This window comes from Tribolium castaneum, chromosome 2 (assembly GCF_031307605.1).
Source record: "Tribolium castaneum strain GA2 chromosome 2, icTriCast1.1, whole genome shotgun sequence".
Lineage (NCBI taxonomy): Eukaryota > Metazoa > Arthropoda > Insecta > Coleoptera > Tenebrionidae > Tribolium > Tribolium castaneum.
The window spans coordinates 1261866-1285019 of NC_087395.1; the positions used below are offsets into that span (position 1 = coordinate 1261866).

General features: G+C 28.2%; 1 protein-coding gene across 1 annotated transcript in view; it reads right to left on the minus strand.

Moving 5' to 3' along the window:
• LOC103314725 (stalled ribosome sensor GCN1) overlaps positions 1–23154 on the minus strand; it is a 63846-nt gene that overhangs the window by 17677 nt on the left and 23015 nt on the right. Inside the window, exons 11-14 of the mRNA XM_064355226.1 lie at positions 16961–17445; positions 16045–16278; positions 12171–13029; positions 1894–2668 (exon numbers count right to left, since the gene is read on the minus strand). Of these exons, the coding sequence (XP_064211296.1) occupies positions 1894–2668; positions 12171–13029; positions 16045–16278; positions 16961–17445 (2353 nt within the window). The remainder of the gene's footprint in view (positions 1–1893; positions 2669–12170; positions 13030–16044; positions 16279–16960; positions 17446–23154) is intronic.

Here is a 23154-nt window from a genome sequence, read left to right on the forward strand (position 1 = left end):
CAAAATCCGTCATTTTTTTACCTGATATTTAGGCTTTCGTTGAAAAATGTAGACTTTTAGTTGTTTTGGTAATTCTACTCACAGGAGGGTTAAACAGGGGATGGAATTTGTATAAAAATCTGTTTTTTTTATTTTTATGCAAAATGGTACTTGCGGTTTCGTTTAAAGATGAAAAATGAGTGTTTTAGAAATTTTGGAAATTCCACCCCTAAAAGGGTTATATAAAAAAATGCGTCCTTTTTTAAGGTATATTAATAAAAATTGGTATATCTGTCTTCGGTTAAAAATAAAGAAAAGCGTTTTTCAGGATTTTTGGAAATTTTACCTCATATGGAGATTAAACATAAAAATTCGTAATAATATGTTTATGAAAATTTGTATTTAAATTTTCGGAATAAAATAAAGAACAAGTGTTTAATAAAAATTTTTAGGAATTCCACCCCTAAAAAAGTTAAACATTAGAATCCATAATTTTTAAAGTTATGTTAATAAAATTTAGTATTTGAGCATTTGGTTAAAATTAAAAAAAAGCGTGTTTCTAGATTGTTGGAAGTTCCAGCCCCAAAGTGGTTAAATATAAAAAATCTTCATTTTCGAAATTATAGTACCACCAATGTGGTATATAAAGAGGTTCTTAATTAGGTTAACCTTAACCTTTAATTGAAAAAAAATTAATAACTTGAATGATACCTAAGAATTTATATCACTGGTGTTAGGTTTTCATTTCTAAAAATATATATTTAGAAAATAGGTAGTAAATTCTACTGCTTGGAAAGCGATCTTTTAAACGATATGTCATTTCACATACAAAAAAGTTAGGAATGGCTGTGCATTTCAGAGAGCAGATGAAACTCAAGAAATTATTTTTTCCTTAAACAAATCATTTATTACCCCTTCTTATATTAAGCTGTTAGGTGTTTTTCTGGATTGTGGATTGACTTGGGAAACTCATTGCGACTACTTAGTTACTAAACTTTCTAAAAAATTGTTCTTGTTTAGGCAGTTGGTATCTACCTTATCGACTAAAACTTTATTATCAGTTTATCATGCCATATTTCACAGTGTTCTTTCATATGCCATCCTTGCTTGGGGTCATTCGCCACATACAGCTAAATTATTCAAAATACAAAGAAAATGTATCAGAATTATTGCTGGCTGTCACTATCAGAGTGACTGTCGTCAATATTTCAGAAACTTCAAAATTTTAACGGTTCCCTGCACTTATATTTTGCAATGTCTTCTATATACTCATCAAAACTTAAACAAATATGATTCGTTTGATCATACATACTCCACCAGATTCCGGCATTTACTCAGACCAAATTTTCTGCGATTATCACGTACTAGAAACAGCACAAGTTATTACTGTATTAAATTATTTAACATGTTACCTGACACCTATAAAAACCTCGAGTTCAAGGCTTTTAAAAACTGTGTTAAATCTTTCCTGCTACAAGAGGCATTTTACTCTGTTGATGAATTCAGTAATTATTTTTGTAAAATGTCATCTTAACTAAGTTTTCTTATATAATTATTATTATCTGCTTTTGTAAACGGTTAAAGTGTATTTTCTTGTTTTCTTTTCTTTTCTTGGTGACGTATGTAAGATACTTTGTATTTATAACATCAATAAAACATTAACATTAACATTAACATTAACGAACAATACCGATATGCGCCAAACAGTAGATTTTTACAAAAAACGCCAATATCCAAGTTATCAATTTTATTCCAGTTAAAGCTTCCATACTGTGCTGTATGCACCAAAAAAGAAGCAATAAAATATAGTTCATACGAATAATTATTAGCTTTTCGAAATAGTTGTGGACAGGTGTGCGAAGCCGCGGGCAACTGCTAGATATGATGTTAGATTGGAAGAATTGATATAATTACCTGTATCTAATCCTCCAATTTTCATCAAACAGTCCCTTCTCCAACTCGGGCAGAAGCAACAAAATCGCCGAATCCGCATACAAAGTGACAATCCTTTGTCCCGCCTTTAAGGCGGTGTCCCTCACATATTCATTCTCATCGGCTAGTGCTTTCAAAATCGGATTAATAATCTGTCCAATATACACCGTAAAATCATTGGTAAAAACCACCGGCATATAAATAAACATCATGATATATCCATCCTTGACATGCGGTGCAATATCAGTCCTCTCAGCCGTTGCAATAATTTCCGGCATCAACTTGTGCAACTTCTCAACACCTAAACCACCAACCACCTCGGAAAGACCTTGCGCAGCTCCAGAACGATCAACTGAACTACTTTCAGACGTTAGTGTTTGCATTAACCATGGCAGCAAGTCCTCAAAGCTCGACTCGCCCATTCCTCGAACCATTGCGCCCAAAGCTCGAGCGCTCACACTGCGGACTTCTGGGACCGGATCCAGGAGAGAGGTTTTAAGGCCGGGTATAATGGTCGGGAGGTAGGGAAGGAGGTCTTTTTGGTCGGTCAGTGAGTACATGTTGCCGATGATTTGGGCGGCCATTTTTCGCGTTTCGGTCGAACGGTCCATGAAAGCACGTTGGACTACTGGCATTATTAGGGCCAAGGATGGGGCGTCAATAAAGTGGACAAATTGGGTGTCAAGGAGGGTTTGGAGGCACACGGAGGTTTTGTTTGAGGGGTCTTGAAGGGCCTTGAGTAGTACGGGAACGATGGCTGTAAGAAAAAAGCAGTTTGTAATCCAGAGTATTTAGTTCGATTTTGGGGGAAATACAGGCTGGTCCAGTTCAGTTCCCGTCTTCTGTAGCTCAGTCATTAGTAAAGTTGGACTTTTGATATTTTGTAGATGTTATTTACACTCTAGGACGTATTTCAGGAAAAAATTTTTGATTATACAGCGTGCTCAAAAACTGGCGCACCAACTCAATGGTGTGTGGTAGAGAACTGGTTACATATAAAGGTAAAAATAGTAAAAAAATTCTTAGTATTAAAGTTAGTGATAAATAACGGATTTTAGATAAATGATATGTGGCAACGTTGTTTAACAGTCATGATCGTAATAGAATTCGGAAGTAAAGTTACCGTTGGGGGCGCTACTGAGCTAGGTCGAAAACAGTAACCATAAATGGCGGGAAAATGTTTATTCGGATATTTTAAACGTTGGACGAATTTTGAGGCTTCACAATTATTACATTGCCAATGCGAAATGACTATTGTATCTTTGGTGGAAGAAACGAATGTTGACAAATTAGAGATGACGAGGAAAACACGAATAACGAATGACTTTTTGGTTCACTTCCTTTATTGAAAAATTATTACAAAGACATTGAAAAGTCTACCTTTTGGCATAATTTACGTTTAAGTGTATTAGCAGTTGTTAATCTTAATTGTAGTTTTGTTGATTTATCGAAGTATTTCATGATTTTATCAGTGGAAAAATTCTAACCAAAAATTCACAAACTTCACTAATTTACTGGTTTCTTGAGCCCAACTTTGTGTTCGCCGTGATCCATTATTATAGTCTTTAATTAGACAACTGTTTGATAACACTTTGTAATGAAAATTTAAATCTTTTTCACTTTTTATCCACTTTTAAATTCCAACAATAAGCACTTTATACCACAAAAAACCGCAGAACCAAAGTCAAAGCTAGTATTTACCACCACGTACTTTTAAAGTGATTCTCTCCAATGTAAGCAATTAACACTATACACGCAAAATTGTTAAACAATTTATTAGATGTCAATTAAATGTGGAATTACGAAAATTTCATTACTGTTTTCGACATAGTTCAAAAGTCATCACCAGAGGGCATCTAGTTAATTTTATTTCCGAATTTCCGAACGGTTTCCTAGGAAATAATTCCCAGTGTTGGCTCATCTACACATTGTGATTTTTTGGATAAATTTTAATTTTTTTTAATTAAAAAAACTGCTAAAACCTTATAGTAATTTTAAAAATAATTATTCATCGTTTTGTTACGGAACGATTACCTGGTATGAAACATAAGAACATAATAAAATAATGAAAACTAAAGAAGTTAACACAATAAGTTTGTAGCTCCAGATTTTTTAAAATATGACTTTAGGAATTTTTTCAACATTTTTCCCGTAATCTGCACTTGCTTCTCAATAACATACCACTGAGTTGGAGCGCCAGTTTTTGAGCACCCTGTACAGTGTCCCAAAAAATATGACGTCATAAAAATAATTTTTTTAAAAGCATGCTATTATTTTTTGTAGTCATTAGGATACCTTTTTAGCTTCTTACATGTCCCTAAAGTTTTTTTTAAATCGGTTTAGGGATTATTTAAAAAAATAAAAACCAAAAAAAAAAGGTTTACATCTTTAGTTATAAAAATTAATAAAAAATAGAAGCAACGTTTTTTTCAACGTGTTGAACAAGTACTAAAAGATTTATAAATTATGTTAGGTTCACCTGAATTACTACAGGGTGTTTACAATTAATTTTCAATTTGTTTATTTTTTTACCATTCTACCAAATTACTTAATTTTAATGATTAAAAGTCGTTCATGGTTAACGTTTTTGGCAAATAACTCCAAATGTGTTCCTTTTTTAATTCTGCATCGAATAATATAAAAACGAATAGGAGTTGTCATTTGAAATAAGCAAAATAAAAGACTCTAAACTTTAAAATTTTGAAAAAAAAATTGTAAACACTCTGTAGTAATTCAGATGAATCAAACTTAATTAATAAGTCTGTCAGACCTTGTTCATCACGTACCTAGTAATAATGTCATTAGAAAAGCACCGTTTCTATTTTTTATTAATTTTAAAAACTTAAGGTGTAGTTCATTTTTTTAAATAATCAACTGTCAGTGTCAAAATTCTGATAAAGACCAGACTATATTACCCTAAAAGTTCATGTTCAACCACTTTTGAAACTGGCTGTATTCGACAAATTTGACATTTTTGAAAATTGGACATTAGTGTTAATCGTTAATTCGTTAATCTAAAGGTGGTCTAAAATAACTAGATATGTTGTTGTACGTGTTTTAAACTAAAGCCAACTTGAAAAATTTGTAAATTGAATTTTCCAGGTAAAAAATTACACCAACCTTAATTCAAAAAAATTACTATTTATGATAAGGCCAACCTGACGGCTCTTACACAGTTGATTATAGAAAAAAATCGACAATAAAACCGATTTTTTTTGTTTTTTTTTAACTGTAATCCCTAAACCGATTAAAAAAAACTTAGGAACATGTAAAAAGCTAGAACAGCATCCAAATGAGCACTAAAAAATTTTAGCATGCCATTAAAAAATTTATTATTATATGACGTCATACTTTTTTGGGACACTCAGTATAATCAAAAATATTTTCCTGAAATACGTCTCAGAGTATAAATGACGTCTACAAAATATCAAAAGTCTAACTTAAGTAATAACTGAGTTACAAAAGACGGGAGCTGGGCTGGACCAGCCAGTAGAATAAGAAAAAGAGATACAAAAAAAGAAGCGACAAAGTAAAAATTTGTCAAAAGTGAATTCAAAAATAAAATAAAATCTCGTCGAGTTGGCGAGATTTAGGCGAGTTGAGCCAAAAATTACATATTTATTTTTTTGAGTCAAGTTCGTGGTAAAATGTAAATTTTGTTTAATAAATTTTAGTAAAACTAGATGAAAAATCACCAAATTACAAATATTATTCCTTCTTCGATTTTAAGATGATTTAAAACCTCTTTTTTATGAAATTAATATTACTTTGGGTTGTTTACCTGATTTATCTAGATTTTGAGCAAAATTTCGTCGTTATAATAAGCCAAAAAATTCAAAATTCACAGTTGGTGCTTTTTAACTTTGCCAAACACAATTATTAAATAAGATTTCAGGTTTTTTTGTGACATTTTGTTAAAACAAACTGAAAAATTCGAAGTCAATAATTTTAGTATTAATTTTGTGTTTTCCAAACTTACCATCAATAAAAAAACGAAAAAATTGTGCGAAATTTCAAAAAAAAGAACGAAGACTTACCAAACTAGACCAAAATTTTAAAATTTTCGAGCATTATGCATGTTTTGGAAGCAAGAAGCAAACTTTTTTGATAAATTTTGGTAAAACAATATAAAAAATCACCAAAATAACTAGATCAAAATTGATATAGTTTTAGTCGTTTCATTTGATATCGCTCGATTTTAAGGAAAATTTCGACCAAAATAAACCAAAAAACCTCAACATTTAGTCAAAGAAGTGTTGTTTCACCTTTGAAACTTACATCTCAGAATTTTTTGTAAAAGATTTTTGTTAAATCAGGCGAAAAAATATCAAATTTTGCCTTTTCCCAGAATACCTACTTTCAAAATGGAACATTTATTTAAAAATGCAACAATTCTTATTCACAAAACAAAAGAAAATACAAAAATTTACGAATAAAAACTTAAGCTTTCTTCCCATAAATTAAAAAAAAAACAGTCTAAAAAAATCACTAATTTAGAATGAAATTAAATGTTACTAGTTTGGCATGTTTTACTTGATAGTCAAAGATAGTGCTTTTTATTACTTTTGTCTTTGAATTACGATTTCCAAGTTTTTATTGTAAAATTTTGCAAAAAATCATAAAATTTAACATATTTAGCATTTACCCAGTTTTTTAATTAAAAATTAAAAAAGAAACGGTTCATTAAATCAAGAAGGTTGTTTCAAGTGTTTAATTTGTTTTTGAGGTTAAAGCTGTGTAACTGAAATCATCATCTTCACATCTTTAAACTGCAAAATAACGTTAAAATAAGCCGAAAATTCAAGAATAAATTAGACCTAAAATAGCTTATTATTTTTGCGTTTGTCCAACGTTTTTAGAGGTATTTTTTTAATCACTAAAATTGGCTTAAAAATTACAATTACAGGTTAAGATTGATATTATTTTGCTTTGTTTAAACAAACAGGTCCAACATTACAAAAAAGCTGTTTTTTGCTCGAAAAACTATAAATTTCAAACGAAGACATTGTTTACATGTTCTAAAATAAAATTCTCACTTTTTTTGTAAGATTTCGGAAAAATAGAGCCAAAAATATCATAGAATAAATCAGCCAATAATTATGCTCGATCTTAAATTAGCCAAAGATGGTGTTTTAGTATATTTTTGCGATAAAAGTTTAAGAAAACGGTGTGAAAAATCACTAATTACGTTTTTTCTTGATTTAGTTCGATTTTGAGAATAATTTCGCCAAAATATGCCAAAAATTTCAAATTTTCTTTGGTGAATTTGTGCCAAAACTGATCGAAAAACCATCGAGTTTATCAAATTTTGCGATTTCCTAGTTTACCTTTAGACAGCAATTATTATCAAAAATTTAAAAAAAAACGATTTACCAAATCAAAACAACACGTTTTTGGGATTAAAACCATACACTCTTCCCCAAATTAAAATGATGTGTATTTACACATTTTTGAGAAATTTTTTGCCAAAAGTAAGATCTTAGCATCTTCTTTGTTCGAAAGTTTTAAAATTAAATCTTATTTTTTTGTAAATTTCAGTAAAACAAAGCGAAAAAAACATGCTCGTTCCTAAATTGTAAATTTTTGTCTTTTAACGTAAAAATCGCCGAAAATCACCAAAATGATCCTGTTTTTTAGCCTTCCCACGCTAAACAATTAATTTTTCCGCGATATTATATTATTGTTTTATATTATGTTTTTGTGATAATTATTTGTTAATACAAACGCAAAAATCACCACATTAATTTTGACTTTCTCTCAGAAACGCGGATATTTTACAAAAATAAAAAATACATCAAATTAAGCCTTTTTCGATTGTATTTAACTTTCACCAAAACTTAGTAAAAATCAAAAATTTAGATCAAAGATTATGTCATTTTAAGCAGTTTAAAAACTTATTTATTTTGTTTATTTTTGCTCAGATCGTTTCAGTTTTCAATTTAAAGTGAGAATTCGCTAAAAATTTCCAAATTTAATTAGCTTTTTATGCCGAAATAAAATTATGGCGCTAGATATAGTTAAAAACAAGCCGAAAATTCATAAAATTAGACCAGAACTTTATTTAAGACTTAAAATAAAAAGTGAACGTTTTTAATAAATTGTAAGAAAATACCCAAAAAAACATTAAACTAGATGTTTTAGTCTGTTTTATTTGATATCGCTCGATTTTGAGCAAAATTTCGACAATAATAAGCCAAAAACCCTTAAAATTTAGTCAAAGAAGTGTTATTTTCACCTTTAAAACTTATAATAAACAAATTTTGAATTCTGCATTTTGAACATCACAAGGTTTTTTGTATAAGATTTTGTTAAATAAATCAAGTGGGAAAATATCAAATAAGTTCACAAATACATTTTACCCAATACACTTACTTAACTAAAAATGCAACAATTATTTTACAAAACAAAAGAAAATACAAAAATTTACTAAATCAGACCAAAAATTGTGTTCTAGCACATTTTTTAGATAAAAACTAAGCTATTCCCCATAAATTAAAAAACACAACCTAAAAAATCACTAATTTAGACCGAAATTAAATGTTAGTAGTTTGGCATGTTTTACTTGATTTGGCCTGTTTTTGAGAAAAAATTTTTTTTGAGAAAATTTAACATATTTAGCATTTACTCAGTTTTTTTATTAAAAATTAAAAAAGAACTGGTTCACTAAATCAAGAAGGTTGTTTCAAGTGTTTAATTTGTTTTAGAGGTTAAAGCTGTATACATTTTTGAAAATTTTCTCAAAAATTTACTAAAGAACCAACACAATCAAAATTTTAGTGTTATTTAGGTCCGTTTAAGAAAAATTATTTCAAAAATCATTGGTCTAAACTGAAATTACCAACTTCAAATCTTTAAACTGCAAAATAACGTTAAAATAAGCCGAAAATTCATAAATAAATTAAACCTGAAATAGTTTATTATTTTTGCGGTTTCCCAATGTAGTAAGTTTTTAGAGGTATTTTTTTAATGACTAAAAATGGCTTAAAAATTACAATTATAGATTAAGATTGATATTATTTTGCTTTGTTTAGATCAATATAATTCGTTTTTAAATCAGAAGCGCATTTACTCTGCAAGATCTAGCAAAACACGACCAACATTACAAAAAAAGCTTGTTGTTTTGCTCGAAAAATTATAAACTTCAAACGAAGACGTTTACTATATGTTCTAAAAGAAAATTCTTTTTTTAGAAATTTCGGTAAAATAGAGCCAAAAATATCAAAGAATAAGTTAAGTCAGCCAATAATTATGCTTGATCTTAAATTAATCAAAGTTTGTGTTTTAGTACTTTTTTTGAGATAAAAGTTTAAGAAAACGTTCTGAAAAATCACCAATTACGTTTTGCTTGATTTACTTCGATTTTGAGAATAATTTCGACAAATTATGCCAAAAATTTCAAACTTCTTTTGTGAATTTGTGCCAAAACTGATCGAAAAAGCATCGAATTAATCAAATTTTGCGATTTCCTAGTTTACCTTTAGACAGCAATCATTAAATTAAAATTAAAATTAAAAAATTAAAATAAAAGAATCGACTGACCAAATCAAGATAACACGTTTTTGGAATTAAAACCATACACTCTCCCCCAAATTAAATTGATTTTCTAACCAGAAACGAAATTATTTCACAAAAATAATAACAATAAGCCAAAAACGTAATACGTTTTCAAATCAGAAAGTCAAAAGTAAGATCTCAGCAAAACACGTCCAACATAAGAAAAATAAATCGTTTTCTTTTTTCGAAAGTTAAATTAAATTTTGTTTATTTTTTTCTATAAAATTTCAGTAAAACAGAGCGAAAAAACATGAAAAATATACTCGTTCCTAAATTGTAAATTTTTGTTTTTTAACGTAAAAATCGCCGAAAATCACCAAAATGATCCTGTTTTTTAGCCCTCCTACGCTAAACAATTTTTCCGCGATATTATATTTTTGTTTTATATTATGTTTTTGTGATAATTATTTGTTAATACAAACGCAAAAATCACCACATTAATTTTGACTTTCTGTCAGAAACGCGGATATTTTATAAAAATAAAAAATACATCAAATTAAGCCTTTTTCGAGTGTATTTAACTTTCACCAAAACTTAGGAAAAATCAAAAATTTAGATCAAAGATTATGTCATTTTAAGCAGTTTAAAAACTTATTTATTTTGTTTATTTTTGCTTAGATCGTTTCAGTTTTCAATTTAAAGTGAGAATTCGCTAAAAATTTCCAAATTTAATTAGCTTTTTAAGCCGAAATAAAATTATGACGCTAGATATAGTTAAAAACAAGCCGAAAATTCATAAAATTAGACCAAAATTTTATTTAAGAATAAAATAATCGACTTTCGAAATAAAAAGTGAACGTTTTTAATAAATTGTAAGAAAACTACCCAAAAAATCACTAAACTAGATGTTGTTTTAGTGTGTTTTATTTGATATCGCTCGATTTTGAGCAAAATTTCGACAATAATAAGCCAAAAACCCTCAAAATTTAGTCAAAGAAGTGTTATTTTCACCTTTAAAACTTATAATAAACAAATTTTGAATTTTGTATTTTGAACATCTCAAGGTTTTTTGTATAAGATTTTGTTAAATAAATCAAGCGGGAAAATATCAAATAAGTTCACAAATACATTTTACCCAATACACGTACTTAACTAAAAATGCAACAATTATTTTACAAAACAAAAGAAAAGACAAAAATTTACTAAATCAGACCAAAAATTGTGTTCTAGCACATTTTTTAGATAAAAACACAACCTAAAAAATCACTAATTTAGGCCGAAATTAAATGTTACTAGTTTGGCATGTTTTACTTGATTTAGCCCGTTTTTGAGAAAACTTTCGACAAAATACGCCAAAAACGTAAACTTTCGTCAAAGATAGTGCTTTTTATTACTTTTGTCTTTGAATTACGATTTCCAAGTTTTTATTGTAAAATTTTGCAAAAAATCATAAAATTTAATATATTTAGCAATCACTCAGTTTTTTTATTAAAAATTAAAAAAGAACTGGTTTACTAAATCAAGAAGGTTGTTTCAAGTGTTTAATTTGTTTTAGAGGTTAAAGCTGTATACTTTTTTGAAAATTTTCTCAAAAATTTACTAAAGAACCAACACAAATCAAAATTTTAGTGTTATTTAGGTCCGTTTAAGAAAAATTATTTCAAAAATCATTGGTCTAAACTGAAATTACCAATTTCAAATCTTTAAACTGCAAAATTTTAATCACTAAAAATAGCTTAAAAATTACAATTATAGATTAAGATTGATATTATTTTGCTTTGTTTAGATCAATATAATTCGTTTTTAAATCAGAAGCGCATTTACTCTGCAAGATCTAGCAAAACACGACCAACATTACAAAAAAAGCTCGTTTTTTTGCTCGAAAAACTATAAACTTCAAACGAAGACGTTTCTATATGTTCTAAAATAAAATTCTCACTTTTTTTAGAAATTTCGGTAAAATAGAGCCAAAAATATCAAAGAATAAGTTAAGTCAGCCAATAATTATGTTTGATCTTAAATTAATCAAAGTTTGTGTTTTAGTACTTTTTTTGAGATAAAAGTTTAAGAAAACGTTCTGAAAAATCACCAATTACGTTTTGCTTGATTTACTTCGATTTTGAGAATAATTTCGACAAAATATGCCAAAAATTTCAAACTTCTTTTGTGAATTTGTGCCAAAACTGATCGAAAAAGCATCGAATTAATAAAATTTTGCGATTTCCTAGTTTACCTTTAGACAACAATTATTAAATCAAAATTAAAATTAAAAAATTAAAATAAAAGAATCGACTGACCAAATCAAGATAACACGTTTTTGGAATTAAAACGATACACTCTCCCCCAAATTAAATTGATTTTCTAACCAGAAACGAAATTATTTCACAAAAATAGTATCAACAATAAGCCAAAAACGTAAGAAATGAAAACTACGTTTTTTTAGTATTGTTTTTACACATTTTTGAGATATTTTTTTGCCTTGTTCCGACCAGTTTAATACGTTTTCAAATCAGAAAGTCAAAAGTAAGATCTCAGCAAAACACGCCCAACATAAGAAAAATACATCGTTTTCTTTTTTCGAAAGTTAAATTATTTTCTATAAAATTTCAGTAAAACAGAGCGAAAAAACATGAAAAATATATTCGTTCCTAAATTGTAAATTTTTGTTTTTTAACGTAAAACTCGCCGAAAATCACCAAAATAATCCTGTTTTTTTATGCGATAAATAAAACAATGTTGCTAACTTAATTTAACAAAACACTCACCTTGAATTTCCGGATTTCGTATAACCGATCCAATCACCTTCAAAGCCGCAGCTCCAGCTTCCTGTACTTTCATATGCGAATCGCTCAACACTTCAATCAACTTTGGTACAATACTCGGCAAACACGAGGACAATTGTTTGGGTGCACAATACGCCATAGCACCCAATAACTCAACCGAACCTGTCTTAGTCCTCCAGGAATCCTGTTCCAAGCCATCGAGCAACGAAGGCAAAACCAACTTGACTCCATGTCCTGACAGTTTACTCATCACAACTTTGGCCGTATCATCAGCAGCTGCACGAACATATTGACTCGTATCGCCGAAACATTGCAACAAATGCGGCAAAACGTGGATAATATACGGCTCGAAAAGTTTGCCCAACATGTGGAAAAGCATCTCAAAGGCGAACAAAGCGCCCTCTCGATGCTTGTAGTTTTTCTTGTCTTGGATTGCTTCGGTTAGTTTTGTCATAATATCGTGTTGTTTTAAAGCGAGAATTCCCATTCCTTTTACTATTCCAGCTAAACCGTAAGCTGCACCTTTACGTTCGCCGTATTTATCGCCTTTTAATAACTGATGGAGTAATTTATTTATGTAACCAGGAGCTTCGTCTTTTACTGATGGTATGAGAGGTGGTAAGCAATTGCCAACTGCTTCCTGGACTGTTTGTGAAGGTGTTGATAGTGCTTGTATAAGTCGTAAAACTATAGGTTTGATTCTTTCATCGTCTTTGTCTAAATGACGGGCTAAGGAACCCATGAGGATAACCACAGCTTGCTTGACGGCGTCCAAATGGGCCGATTTGCTCGATTTGCTCATAAAAGTATCGAAAACTGGCCACAATGTACTGACAGTTTCCTGTAAACAAATTGCGAGATCGATATCTCCAAATTTTCACATTTTCAAACAATTTACGTTTGGCGATTGTTGTAATTAAAGCATTTTAAGATATTTATAGAAAAAAGTCAAAAAAGTAACATAAACAAAAAAAAATAAAAAAATTAGAGATATGACCAACCTAATGAATTAATCACAATTTTTGTGAATTCTAAGTATACTATTTGAATAATACTATTTTTAGACCCGTTTGATAATTATTCGAAAACATGGTGAATTCTAAAATTATGTAAAAAATGTTTAGAGATTATTATTTTAAATAGAGAGGGAATGTACAGTCTGAAAATTAATAATATAAAGCAGAATCTAGATAAGAATTTATAAAAAAGCTGGATATAAGAACAGGAAACAACTTTAGAAAATAATCAGAGAAGAATCTTAAGAAAAATTTTGAAAAAAGAACGAAACTATTATACCTACATAGAAAAATTGTGAAGACGCAAAACAGAATATAAAAAAGAATTTGGAGAATGTAAAAAAAGAGAAGCGTTTATAAAAGAATTTTAAGTAGACTGAAGAAAATAATTACAAAGAAGCATCTAAAGAAAAAAAATATTTGACATCGGTTTATTAAATAAGCTAAAGAATACGAATCCAAATTTCAGATCTATAAACGGCTTTAAAAAAAATAGAGAACCTTAAGAAGAATCTAAAGAACCCGCAAACAATGGTAAAAAACAGCCTGAAAAACTTCTAAACAAAAAAAAGATATTAGAAATTGACCAAAATTAATGTAAATTTCGAATTCGATATCTCCAAATTTTTACATTTTTAAACTGTTTCAAACGTATTTTAAGGTATGTTCTAAAAACGAGTCAAAAAAAGTAACATAAATAAAAACAATAAAGAAAAAATATGTAAATAAAAAAAGTTAGAGATATTACCAACCTAATAAATTAATCACAATTTTGGTAAATTCCAAGAATATTTAAAGAACTTATTTTTAGACTAGTTTTATGATTATTCGAATTCACGGTAAATTCTAAAATTATGTAAAAAACGTTTAGAGAATATTATTTCAAACAAAAAGAAGAATGTAAACGAAGTAATTATAAAATTATAAAGCATAATTTAAGTAAGTATTTATAAAAGATGCTGGATTTTAGAATTACTCTACAGGCTGTCCGTTTTTTGAGCTCCACCATAGGGATGTCGGTTATTATAAGAGATGCAAAGTCGGTCAAATTAGGGCAAACAATTATCTGCAAGAAAATTTGATGTGTCGCTTTTAGTTTTTGAATTATTAGAAAAAAACGGAAATTTGTAATTTTCGGTTTAATTTTTTTAAACGAAAACCAAAAGAATTAGACGTTTTTAAGTTGAACATTTTTCAAACCCTTTTTTACAAGATATCTAAATTTATCGCCACTTCCAAAGCGTTATTGATGTCAGGGTTACATCACACCACTGAGGTTTTTCTTATGAACGCCATATATGAAACTTGTATTTTTGAAGTCTTTTTGTTCCTGATTACAATGATATATCACATGATATGATCAAATCTTACATGCTGATTAAAATTAAAAAAGCGTTTTTGCAAATTGTGCTTTAGAAACAACGTCAAAAATTTTGTTCAACAAATTAGATTTTGACACTTCTATTAAATATGCAAGTAAAATTTCTATCACTATGTCTTGTTTTGTTTTGCGAAGAATAAAATTCTAGCTTATGATGTCGTTTAGTTTTTAAATAAGTAAGCTTGGCGGAAATATGAACCTTTCAGATCCAAATAATATATACAATATGCTAATTTAGGTAAATACAAGAATATTTGAATAACTTTTAGACCGTTTGAGATTATTTAAAAGTATGGTGAATTTTAAAATTGTTTAAAAAATGTTGAATATCCTGTTGATATAATAGTAGAAGAAAATTTATTTTTAAAATTGGTCAGCTTGATTTTTAGAATGCTTAGTTTTGTCCAGAAATTAAAAAAATAACAAAAATAAAAATTAAAAAATAACCTAGAAAAAACAGAATAGAATCTAAAAAGAGAATTTGAAGAATATAGAAGTGTTTATAAAAAATGTGATTACAGGTTAGCCGCCACACAAAATCTAGAGCAAATTTTACAAGGAACCTAAAGAAGAGTCCGGATTTAGAAACTACTTTACAAAAGAATCAGTGAATAATCTTAAGAAAAGTTTACAAAAAAGATTCCAAATTAAGAAAAATAAAGTTACAAAATAATCTAAAAAATTCTAAACAAAACTATGAAAAAAAAAACAGAATACAATCTAAAAGTGAATTCGGCCAATGTATTTATAAAATAATTTTTAATATAACCTACAAAAGAATTCAAAAGAATATATAACTGAGTCTAAACAATTCTAAATTCTTCTAAGTTCTAGATTCAATAGAATTTATAAATGAGTCTGAAGATCCAAATTTCAGAAACAATTTTGGAAGAGAATCAGAAACGAATTTTACAAAAACCATGCTATATAATAATTTCGAAAAAGTTTACGCAAAATTATAGAAAAATTTTAAAAGACGCATCCAACTGAAAATTTAAAGAATATAGAAGAAGAATCAAGAAAAGAATTTATAAACTAATCGAAAGATGAATTTATAAAAATATAAAATATAATCTAAAAAAAATAACGAATTCAAATATAGAGAAAATGAGAGAAGAAAAATGAAGAGAAGAGCAGAGAAACTTTCTGTAGCAATTTCAGTATTATAATTTATACACTTGAAACTAAACTCAAAACTAAAATTCTAATAAAGCCACACTTGAAATAGTTGAAATAATATAAAAATAAAAAAACAATTTTTAAGCAATAAAATTCAAATTTTTCGCTTGGTTTTAAAATAATGAACTCATTTCACAGAAATTGTGATTCGTATTATTTTTTTACACCTTATCTCGTAAATTGTAAATTATTTGAAGTAAAATAACAGCTAAAAACATTTTGTGCTTCAACTTTCAACAACTTTTGCTTATATTGCTTAAGATAGGCGATTTTTTCTTACCTTTCCATGCAAATCCACAATTTTCAAAGCCGCATTTAACATTTCCTTTCGGACTTGTTCATGTCGATCACTTAATGACGTCGAGACAAAAAATTGCACCAAATCACCAATCAAATCGGGAGTTATAAGTGGTGCCAACTGAGCTAAAGCTAAAGCCACACCACGTCTCGGAAACCAAGTATCGATTGGTTTCTCCAATTCACGACCAAATTCGTCCAATTTTGCCGGAATCATCTAAACACACAAGAAAAAAACAAAGTTACAATTATTTAATAAACAATTCAAGGCACTCACTCACTATCGCTCGTTCGTGCTTTAAACAGTATCGATTATTAATCACCCATTAACAAACTAGTTTAATACAATATTTTTTCATAGCACCAAATATTATTTTTTAATTTTTTAATTGGTAAAAATCATTTGTAAAAAAACGGGTCGCTAGGAGCCACAATAATACAATATTTTTTCATAGTACTATCAAAAATTATTTTAAATTTTTTTTATTGATAAAAATCAGTTGTAAAAAAAAACGGGTCGCTAAGAGCCAAAAAATTGTGCCTCAACGTTAACAAAAAAAACACTTATGTAAATTGCTAACCTGTAATCGTTGATTCTACAATTTCTGCAATTTAATACAATATTTTTTTATTTTAAATTTTTTAATCGGTAAAAATCTATTGTAAAAAAAACGAGTCGTTAGGAGCCACAATAATTGTGCCTCAACGTTAACGAAAAAAACACTTATGTAAATTGCTAACCTGTAATCGTTGATTGTACAATTTCTGCAATTTAATACAATATTTTTTATTTGTTATTTTTTTATTGGTAAAAATGAGTTGTAAAAAAACAGGTCGCTAGGAGCCACAATAATTGTGCCTCAACGTTAAGGAAAAAAACACATATGTAAATTACTAACCTGTAATCGTTGATTGTACAATTTCAAAAGCTTCTGCAAAGTTTCCTGCACTTGTTCTTGATTATTTTGCAAGAGAGCAGCAAGAGCTCTCGATGCTGCAACTTGAACACACTCAACTGGATGTTCAATATCGGGCATTAATTCTTCGCTGAGACAAGCTGGAAATTGTAATTTTGCCAATTCCCATAATTTTTCTGCCAAGATTTGATTATCTTCATTTTCGTCAAATTTCGCAATCCATATTCTTTTGCTAATTTTCATTGCGTATTCATAATCGCTTTCGTAATTCGGTAGTGAGGAGACAATTATTGTTAAGCTTCGTAAAGCTGCATCTCTTACGACAACAGCTGGGTTTTGTAAACCGGTCAAAAGGACGTCGATTTCGTCCATTGTTGCTTTTGTACAACCTGGATCACCACTAGCACAACGAGCGACATCCAGAAGACAAGCTTCGGCTTGCGATTGCACTCGACCGCTTGAACTACCTAAAAGATTTTTTTTTGAAACAAAAACAATCCGATCGAAACATTTTTATAAACACTATTTGAATATTTTTGAAAAAAAATGTTTAAGAAACCAACTTTAGTAAAGTCAAAATAAAATAAATTTCTGAGTGGCTTTTGCTGATTTCAGAGATCAGAAATTGCAAAATGTAACTACTTTATATAAAAAACTGTTTTCACAAGACTTTATAGAATTTTAAATAGAATTACTTGAAAATAGTAGATTTTATTTTCTATCAGTCAACGATTTCATCAAAAAAAAAAAAAAATGCTAAATTACGTCTGAAACACTCCACAAGTAATTCTTTCTTCTGATTTATAAGGTTTTTCTGTGAAACTAAAAATGTACTATATTCTATAAATCTAAAATAATTTTGAGATTTTGTCAAAAAAAATGCAAAATAACCATTAAATTAGAAATATTTTCAGTGAGCAAATCTATATCTGGAGCAAAATAGAAAATCTAAAAATTAAGCCTAATGTGCTTCTTCAATAGATTCAGAACGTTTTTTAAGGACAAAATCACTGAATTCGAATGATTTTGATGAACAAAATAGAATATAAAAATAAAAAATTGGAACTTTTTTTCCAAAATAAAATAAGAAATCGTTAAATTAAGAGTAAAATGCATGAGTTATGTTCTGGAAATTTGAAAGCGTTTTTCTTTCAGACCCTCATTTACTTAGAAATTTTCCAAAAAAAAAACAAATCAAAAAGAAAATTGGGAGTTAATAAATATTTAAGTTGTTACATAATAAAATCTTTACTTTTACTTTGTTGTAAGCAACAAATAAAATGTTCCGTGTTATATTCCGTAACCAAAGAATTGTGCGACTTCTTCTATTTCAATAAAATTTACTATTTTCTGAAAATTGTATAATGGTGCTCCCCTCCCCTACTTTCGATAGATTCAGAACGTTTTTCAGATAAAAACTCACTGAATTTGAATGATTGTGACGAACAAAATAGTTTAGAAAATAGTTTACTAAACTCAAAATGTGTTACTCTCCATAATATCAATTTTCAAAAAGAAATCCGGCAAATTTGGAACCTTTTTTTTTCTCAAAATAAATAAAAAATCGTTAAATGAAGAGTAAAATGAATGAGTTATGTTTTGTAATTTTGGTAGCATTTTTCATTGAGACCCTCATTTACTTGGACTTGTTAAAAAAAAAACTCAAATCAAAAAATAAATTGAAAAAATTATCCGAAAATTACTTGTTTTGATGAATTTCGAGCGTTTTTCGACAAGCAATTCACGAAAAAGTTTTTTGAAGAAAAATATGTAAAGAACCAACTTTAGTAAACTCAAAATAAAATAAAACAAAATTCTTAGTGGCATTTGCTGATTTTATACAAAATAATAATTAAAAAAAAACGACAATTTAACGTCAGGTTTAGGTCTTTTTTTGAACTTTATTAGGTCAATTTTTTTAATTCAATATAGAAAGTTAATTTTTTTTGTGCTCAATACATTAAACATTTTGGACCTTTATCCATTTATTACTCTCTATAATTTACTAATCCAAATTCAGAAGATTTACTAAAACAGAAAAAATGAGATGTAGATTTTACTTACTTACTTTCAATAGATTAAATTTTACGAAAAAATAGCAAAATTGGAATTTTTGGTTGGAGTTTTTTTATCAAATTAAAGTAATTTCCAAAAATCAAATAAACAACAAAATTAAGTTCAGAATAACTTGTTTTGAAGAAATTTTTTACACAGCTAAAAATGGTCCTTGTAAGATTAAGAGCATATTTCAATTTGACTAAATTCCGTGTAAAAACTGTTTCCGAAAAGCTTCATTTAACTAAGAAAAAAAAATAAAATTCAGAACTTGCAAAATGTAATTACTTTCTATAAAAAACTGTTTTTTAGCAAGACTTCATAGAATTTGAAATACAAATACTTCCTTCTGATTTACAATGTTTTTCTGTGAAACCAAAAATGTACTACTTTCTATGTATAAATCTAAAATAATTTTGACATTTTGTCAAAAAAAAAGTGAAATAATCATTAAATTAGAAATAATTTCATGAGCAAATCACAAAATCTGAAGCAAAATAGAAAATCTAAAAATTAGGTCTGATGTGCTTCTTTCGATAGATTCAAAACGTTTCACTGAATTGGAATGATTTTGACGAACAAAACAGAAAATAGTCGAATTACTAAATCTAAAATGTGTTTTTTTTCCATAAAAATATCAATTTTCAAAAAGAAATTTGATAAATTTGGATTTTTTTCCAAAATAAAACAAGAAATCGTTAAAATAAGAGTAAAATGCTTTAGGTATGTTCTGTAAATTAAGAAGCAGTTTTCATTTGGACCATCATTTAATTCGATGTTTTCCAAAAAAAAAAACAAACAAAAAGTAAATTGGAAAAATTAACCGAAAATTACTTGTTTTGATGAATTTGGAGCGTTTTTCGACAAACAATTCACGAAAAAGTTTTACCAATACTATTTAAAAAAACGAAAGTACCTTTTTAGAAAACTTAAGGCATTTTTCAATAAAACAACCGCCAAAAAATTTTGCCAAAATAAAATTTAAAAATTCGCTCGCTTATTACTTATTACATTGGAAAATGATCCGAAAGCACTTGTTCTGTAAATTAGATAAAAAATACAGTATATTTGCTTCTTTCGATAGATTCAGACTGTTTTTTTATTTAACAAAAATTCTTATGAGTCTGGTAAAAGTGTGGTGTTTTTATAAATTTAGAATTCCAGAAATTCACGATTTTAAAACAATATGCGTATTTAAAACCAAATTTAATTATAGCTGAAATGTTTTATTTTCAATAAAAAAATTACTTAATTCTATAGAAAAAAAAACAGAAAAGTTGCTAAATTATGCCTAAAATGTTTCTTTCGTTACATTTAAACTACTTTCAGTAAACAACTTAGTCAGAATGTAATTGAAAGTTCGTTCTTCTAAAGAATTCAGAGAAATCGTTCACTAAAATTAAATATTTTGGCTAAACCAAACAAATCACTAAATATTAAGGGTCGGTTTACAAAAATCGAAATACAGATTTAATTCAAAATTAAACTAATTCGAATTAAGTTGCCAATTAAAATGCATTGACAAATGTCAAGTTAACCGCGATTAAAATGTTCTGTAAACCGGCAGTTAGTCTAAACATTAATTAGAGGATTTTCAGTAACAAACTCATTAAAATCCTAGCAAAATTAAAAAATAGCTACATAATAGAATCTGAAACATTTTTCAAGAAGAAATTTTAGATCTGAGATCTGCGAAATAATTTACAAAGAACAGAAAATTGCAAAAATATCTGAAATCTCAAATAATTTTTCAAAAAGAAATTGTAAATCTGTGATCTGAGAAATAATTTACTAAAAAAACAGAAAATTGCAAACATGAGTATACGTTTGTTTAGATAAATTTAAAGCGTTTTTCCATAAAACATTTAGCAAAACAAAACGGAAAAATCCCTAAATTAGAGCCTAAATAATTTTTTTCTATTTACTAAAGTAGAAAATTTTTTCAGCAAAGAAATTGAAAGTGGAGATAGAAAAAGGTAGGTGTAAAACGTACTTTCTAGAAAATTATTGGAAAAACAGTTTCACTAATTTTTTCAAAATAAACAAAAAATTACTACATACTGTAATTGCTAGTTCTGGTTAATTTCTGTGATTTTTCACCGAGAAATTTGCTATATACAAAAAATTTCCCAATACGAAGTAGAAAATAGCTGAGTTAAACCTGAAACGCGTTATATTTGCATCTTGAGATAAGTTGAGTATTTTTCACTAAAATCCAAACAATTTTTTCAAAACAAAAAAAATAACAAAACGCTCTGAAAAGCACCCTAGTAGCACACTTTTATAACCGAGATAAAACCTTCCAATATAACCGCCAATTCCCAAATGTGACGCTTTTATAAAGCAGTTATGTAACCGTCACATAACCTTTACTGTATACGCCAGACATAACCATGGTTAGATAACTGATATATAACCTAAATCTAGCTTGGGCCATATTGCTTAAGAAACATAACGGTTATCTAATCGTAATATAATCATGGTTATAGACGCTAAACATAACCATGGTTAGATAACCGTTATTTAAGGCTTCAGGGTACCGAAGCGATTGTTGAGAATTGGTGTACTACAAGTTGCATACTTTTTTTTTAGACCTGTTTTCAGTGACAGCTGTCAATCATCGGATAGGCATCCGACCTTCGCCTCGGGGTGTCTTGTCCCTTCTCATAAAATGCAAATAATGTAAACAAACTGAATTCCACTATCGCCCACGATAGTTTCTCTTATTTCAGAGATTCAAGCAACATACAGTGAAAAATACGTTTTTTATTTTGTTAAAAAAATTTGATACTAAAGAATAATAAAATACTAGCATAGTTTTGTAAAAAATAATACACCATTACACCATTTATTTATTGGGTTTTATGTTTTAATTAACCGAATTCTGTTCGCTATATTATGTGTCATGTGCATTTCTAATTGGATCACTTGCATTGAAAAAATATAAAATAAAAAAATTAATTGGTGAAACATTATTGTTCTTTCAGAAAACAGTTTAACTTTAAAAAAGTTACTAGGAATATCTCATTAAAATGATGAAAACTTCTTTAAACCCGCTTTTTCGTCTGATAATTTTATCCAGGTAATAAATTCTGAAAAATACATTGTTGTAAAAATTTATTGTAACTATACCCAGTAATAATTATAGTACAAATAACGTATCGAGAGATTGTAAGATCCAATCTTAGTGATATAATTTGTTTACGTTACGCCTAGTAAAATAAATGATACTTTTATAATTATGTATTATTTTAGAATTTAGGAATTATTTCTCGTTTTTTTATTAAATTTATATAATATAATAATAGATTAACGGCTAGTAATTTCGGAAGAATTATTAATATGAAATGTACGACCAATACAGCGAATGCTGTAAAAGATATCTTGTATCGTGTGGGATTATCTAAATTTAAAAAATTACCCGAACCACTACAGTGGGGAATTGATAATGAAGAGAAAGCAAAGGAGAAGTTTGAACAGATCACAGGTATAAAGCTAGATTCATGCGGCTTTTTTGTTGATTAAGAAAAAAAAATTTTAGGTGCAACACCAGATGGGTTAGTGGGTTCAAATGCTATTGTTGAAATTAAATGTCCATTTAGCGCAAGAAACACAAATATTAAAACTGCCATAGAACAAAAATTGATTAAATACTTAGAAATAGATTCTCAAGATGATAGTAAAATAGTTTTAAAAGAAAAAGATAATTACATGTATCAAGTACAAGGTCAGCTCCACATTACTAATCGCCAAACTTGTTATTTTATAGTGTACACATCTACAGATTTAAAATATTGTAATATTGAGAAAGACGATAGTAAATATTGGAACGGAAGAATGATAGATTGTCTTGAAAATTTTTTTATGAATGCCATGTTACCAGAAATAATTGATTCAAGACATAGTCGCAATTTACCATTACGCAGCATAATAAAAAAGGATTTGTAAATAATATTTCAAGTTTAGTTTTAGAGATTTTTACATAAATACATAATATGATGATAAGCATTTTAATAATAATTATAATTTTTAATTTGAACAATAAAAGTAAAAAAAAACTTCCTCAGTGGGTTGACACCTTGTCGTGGTGAGGGAGCTCAGTAGTTCTATCACAAAACCTG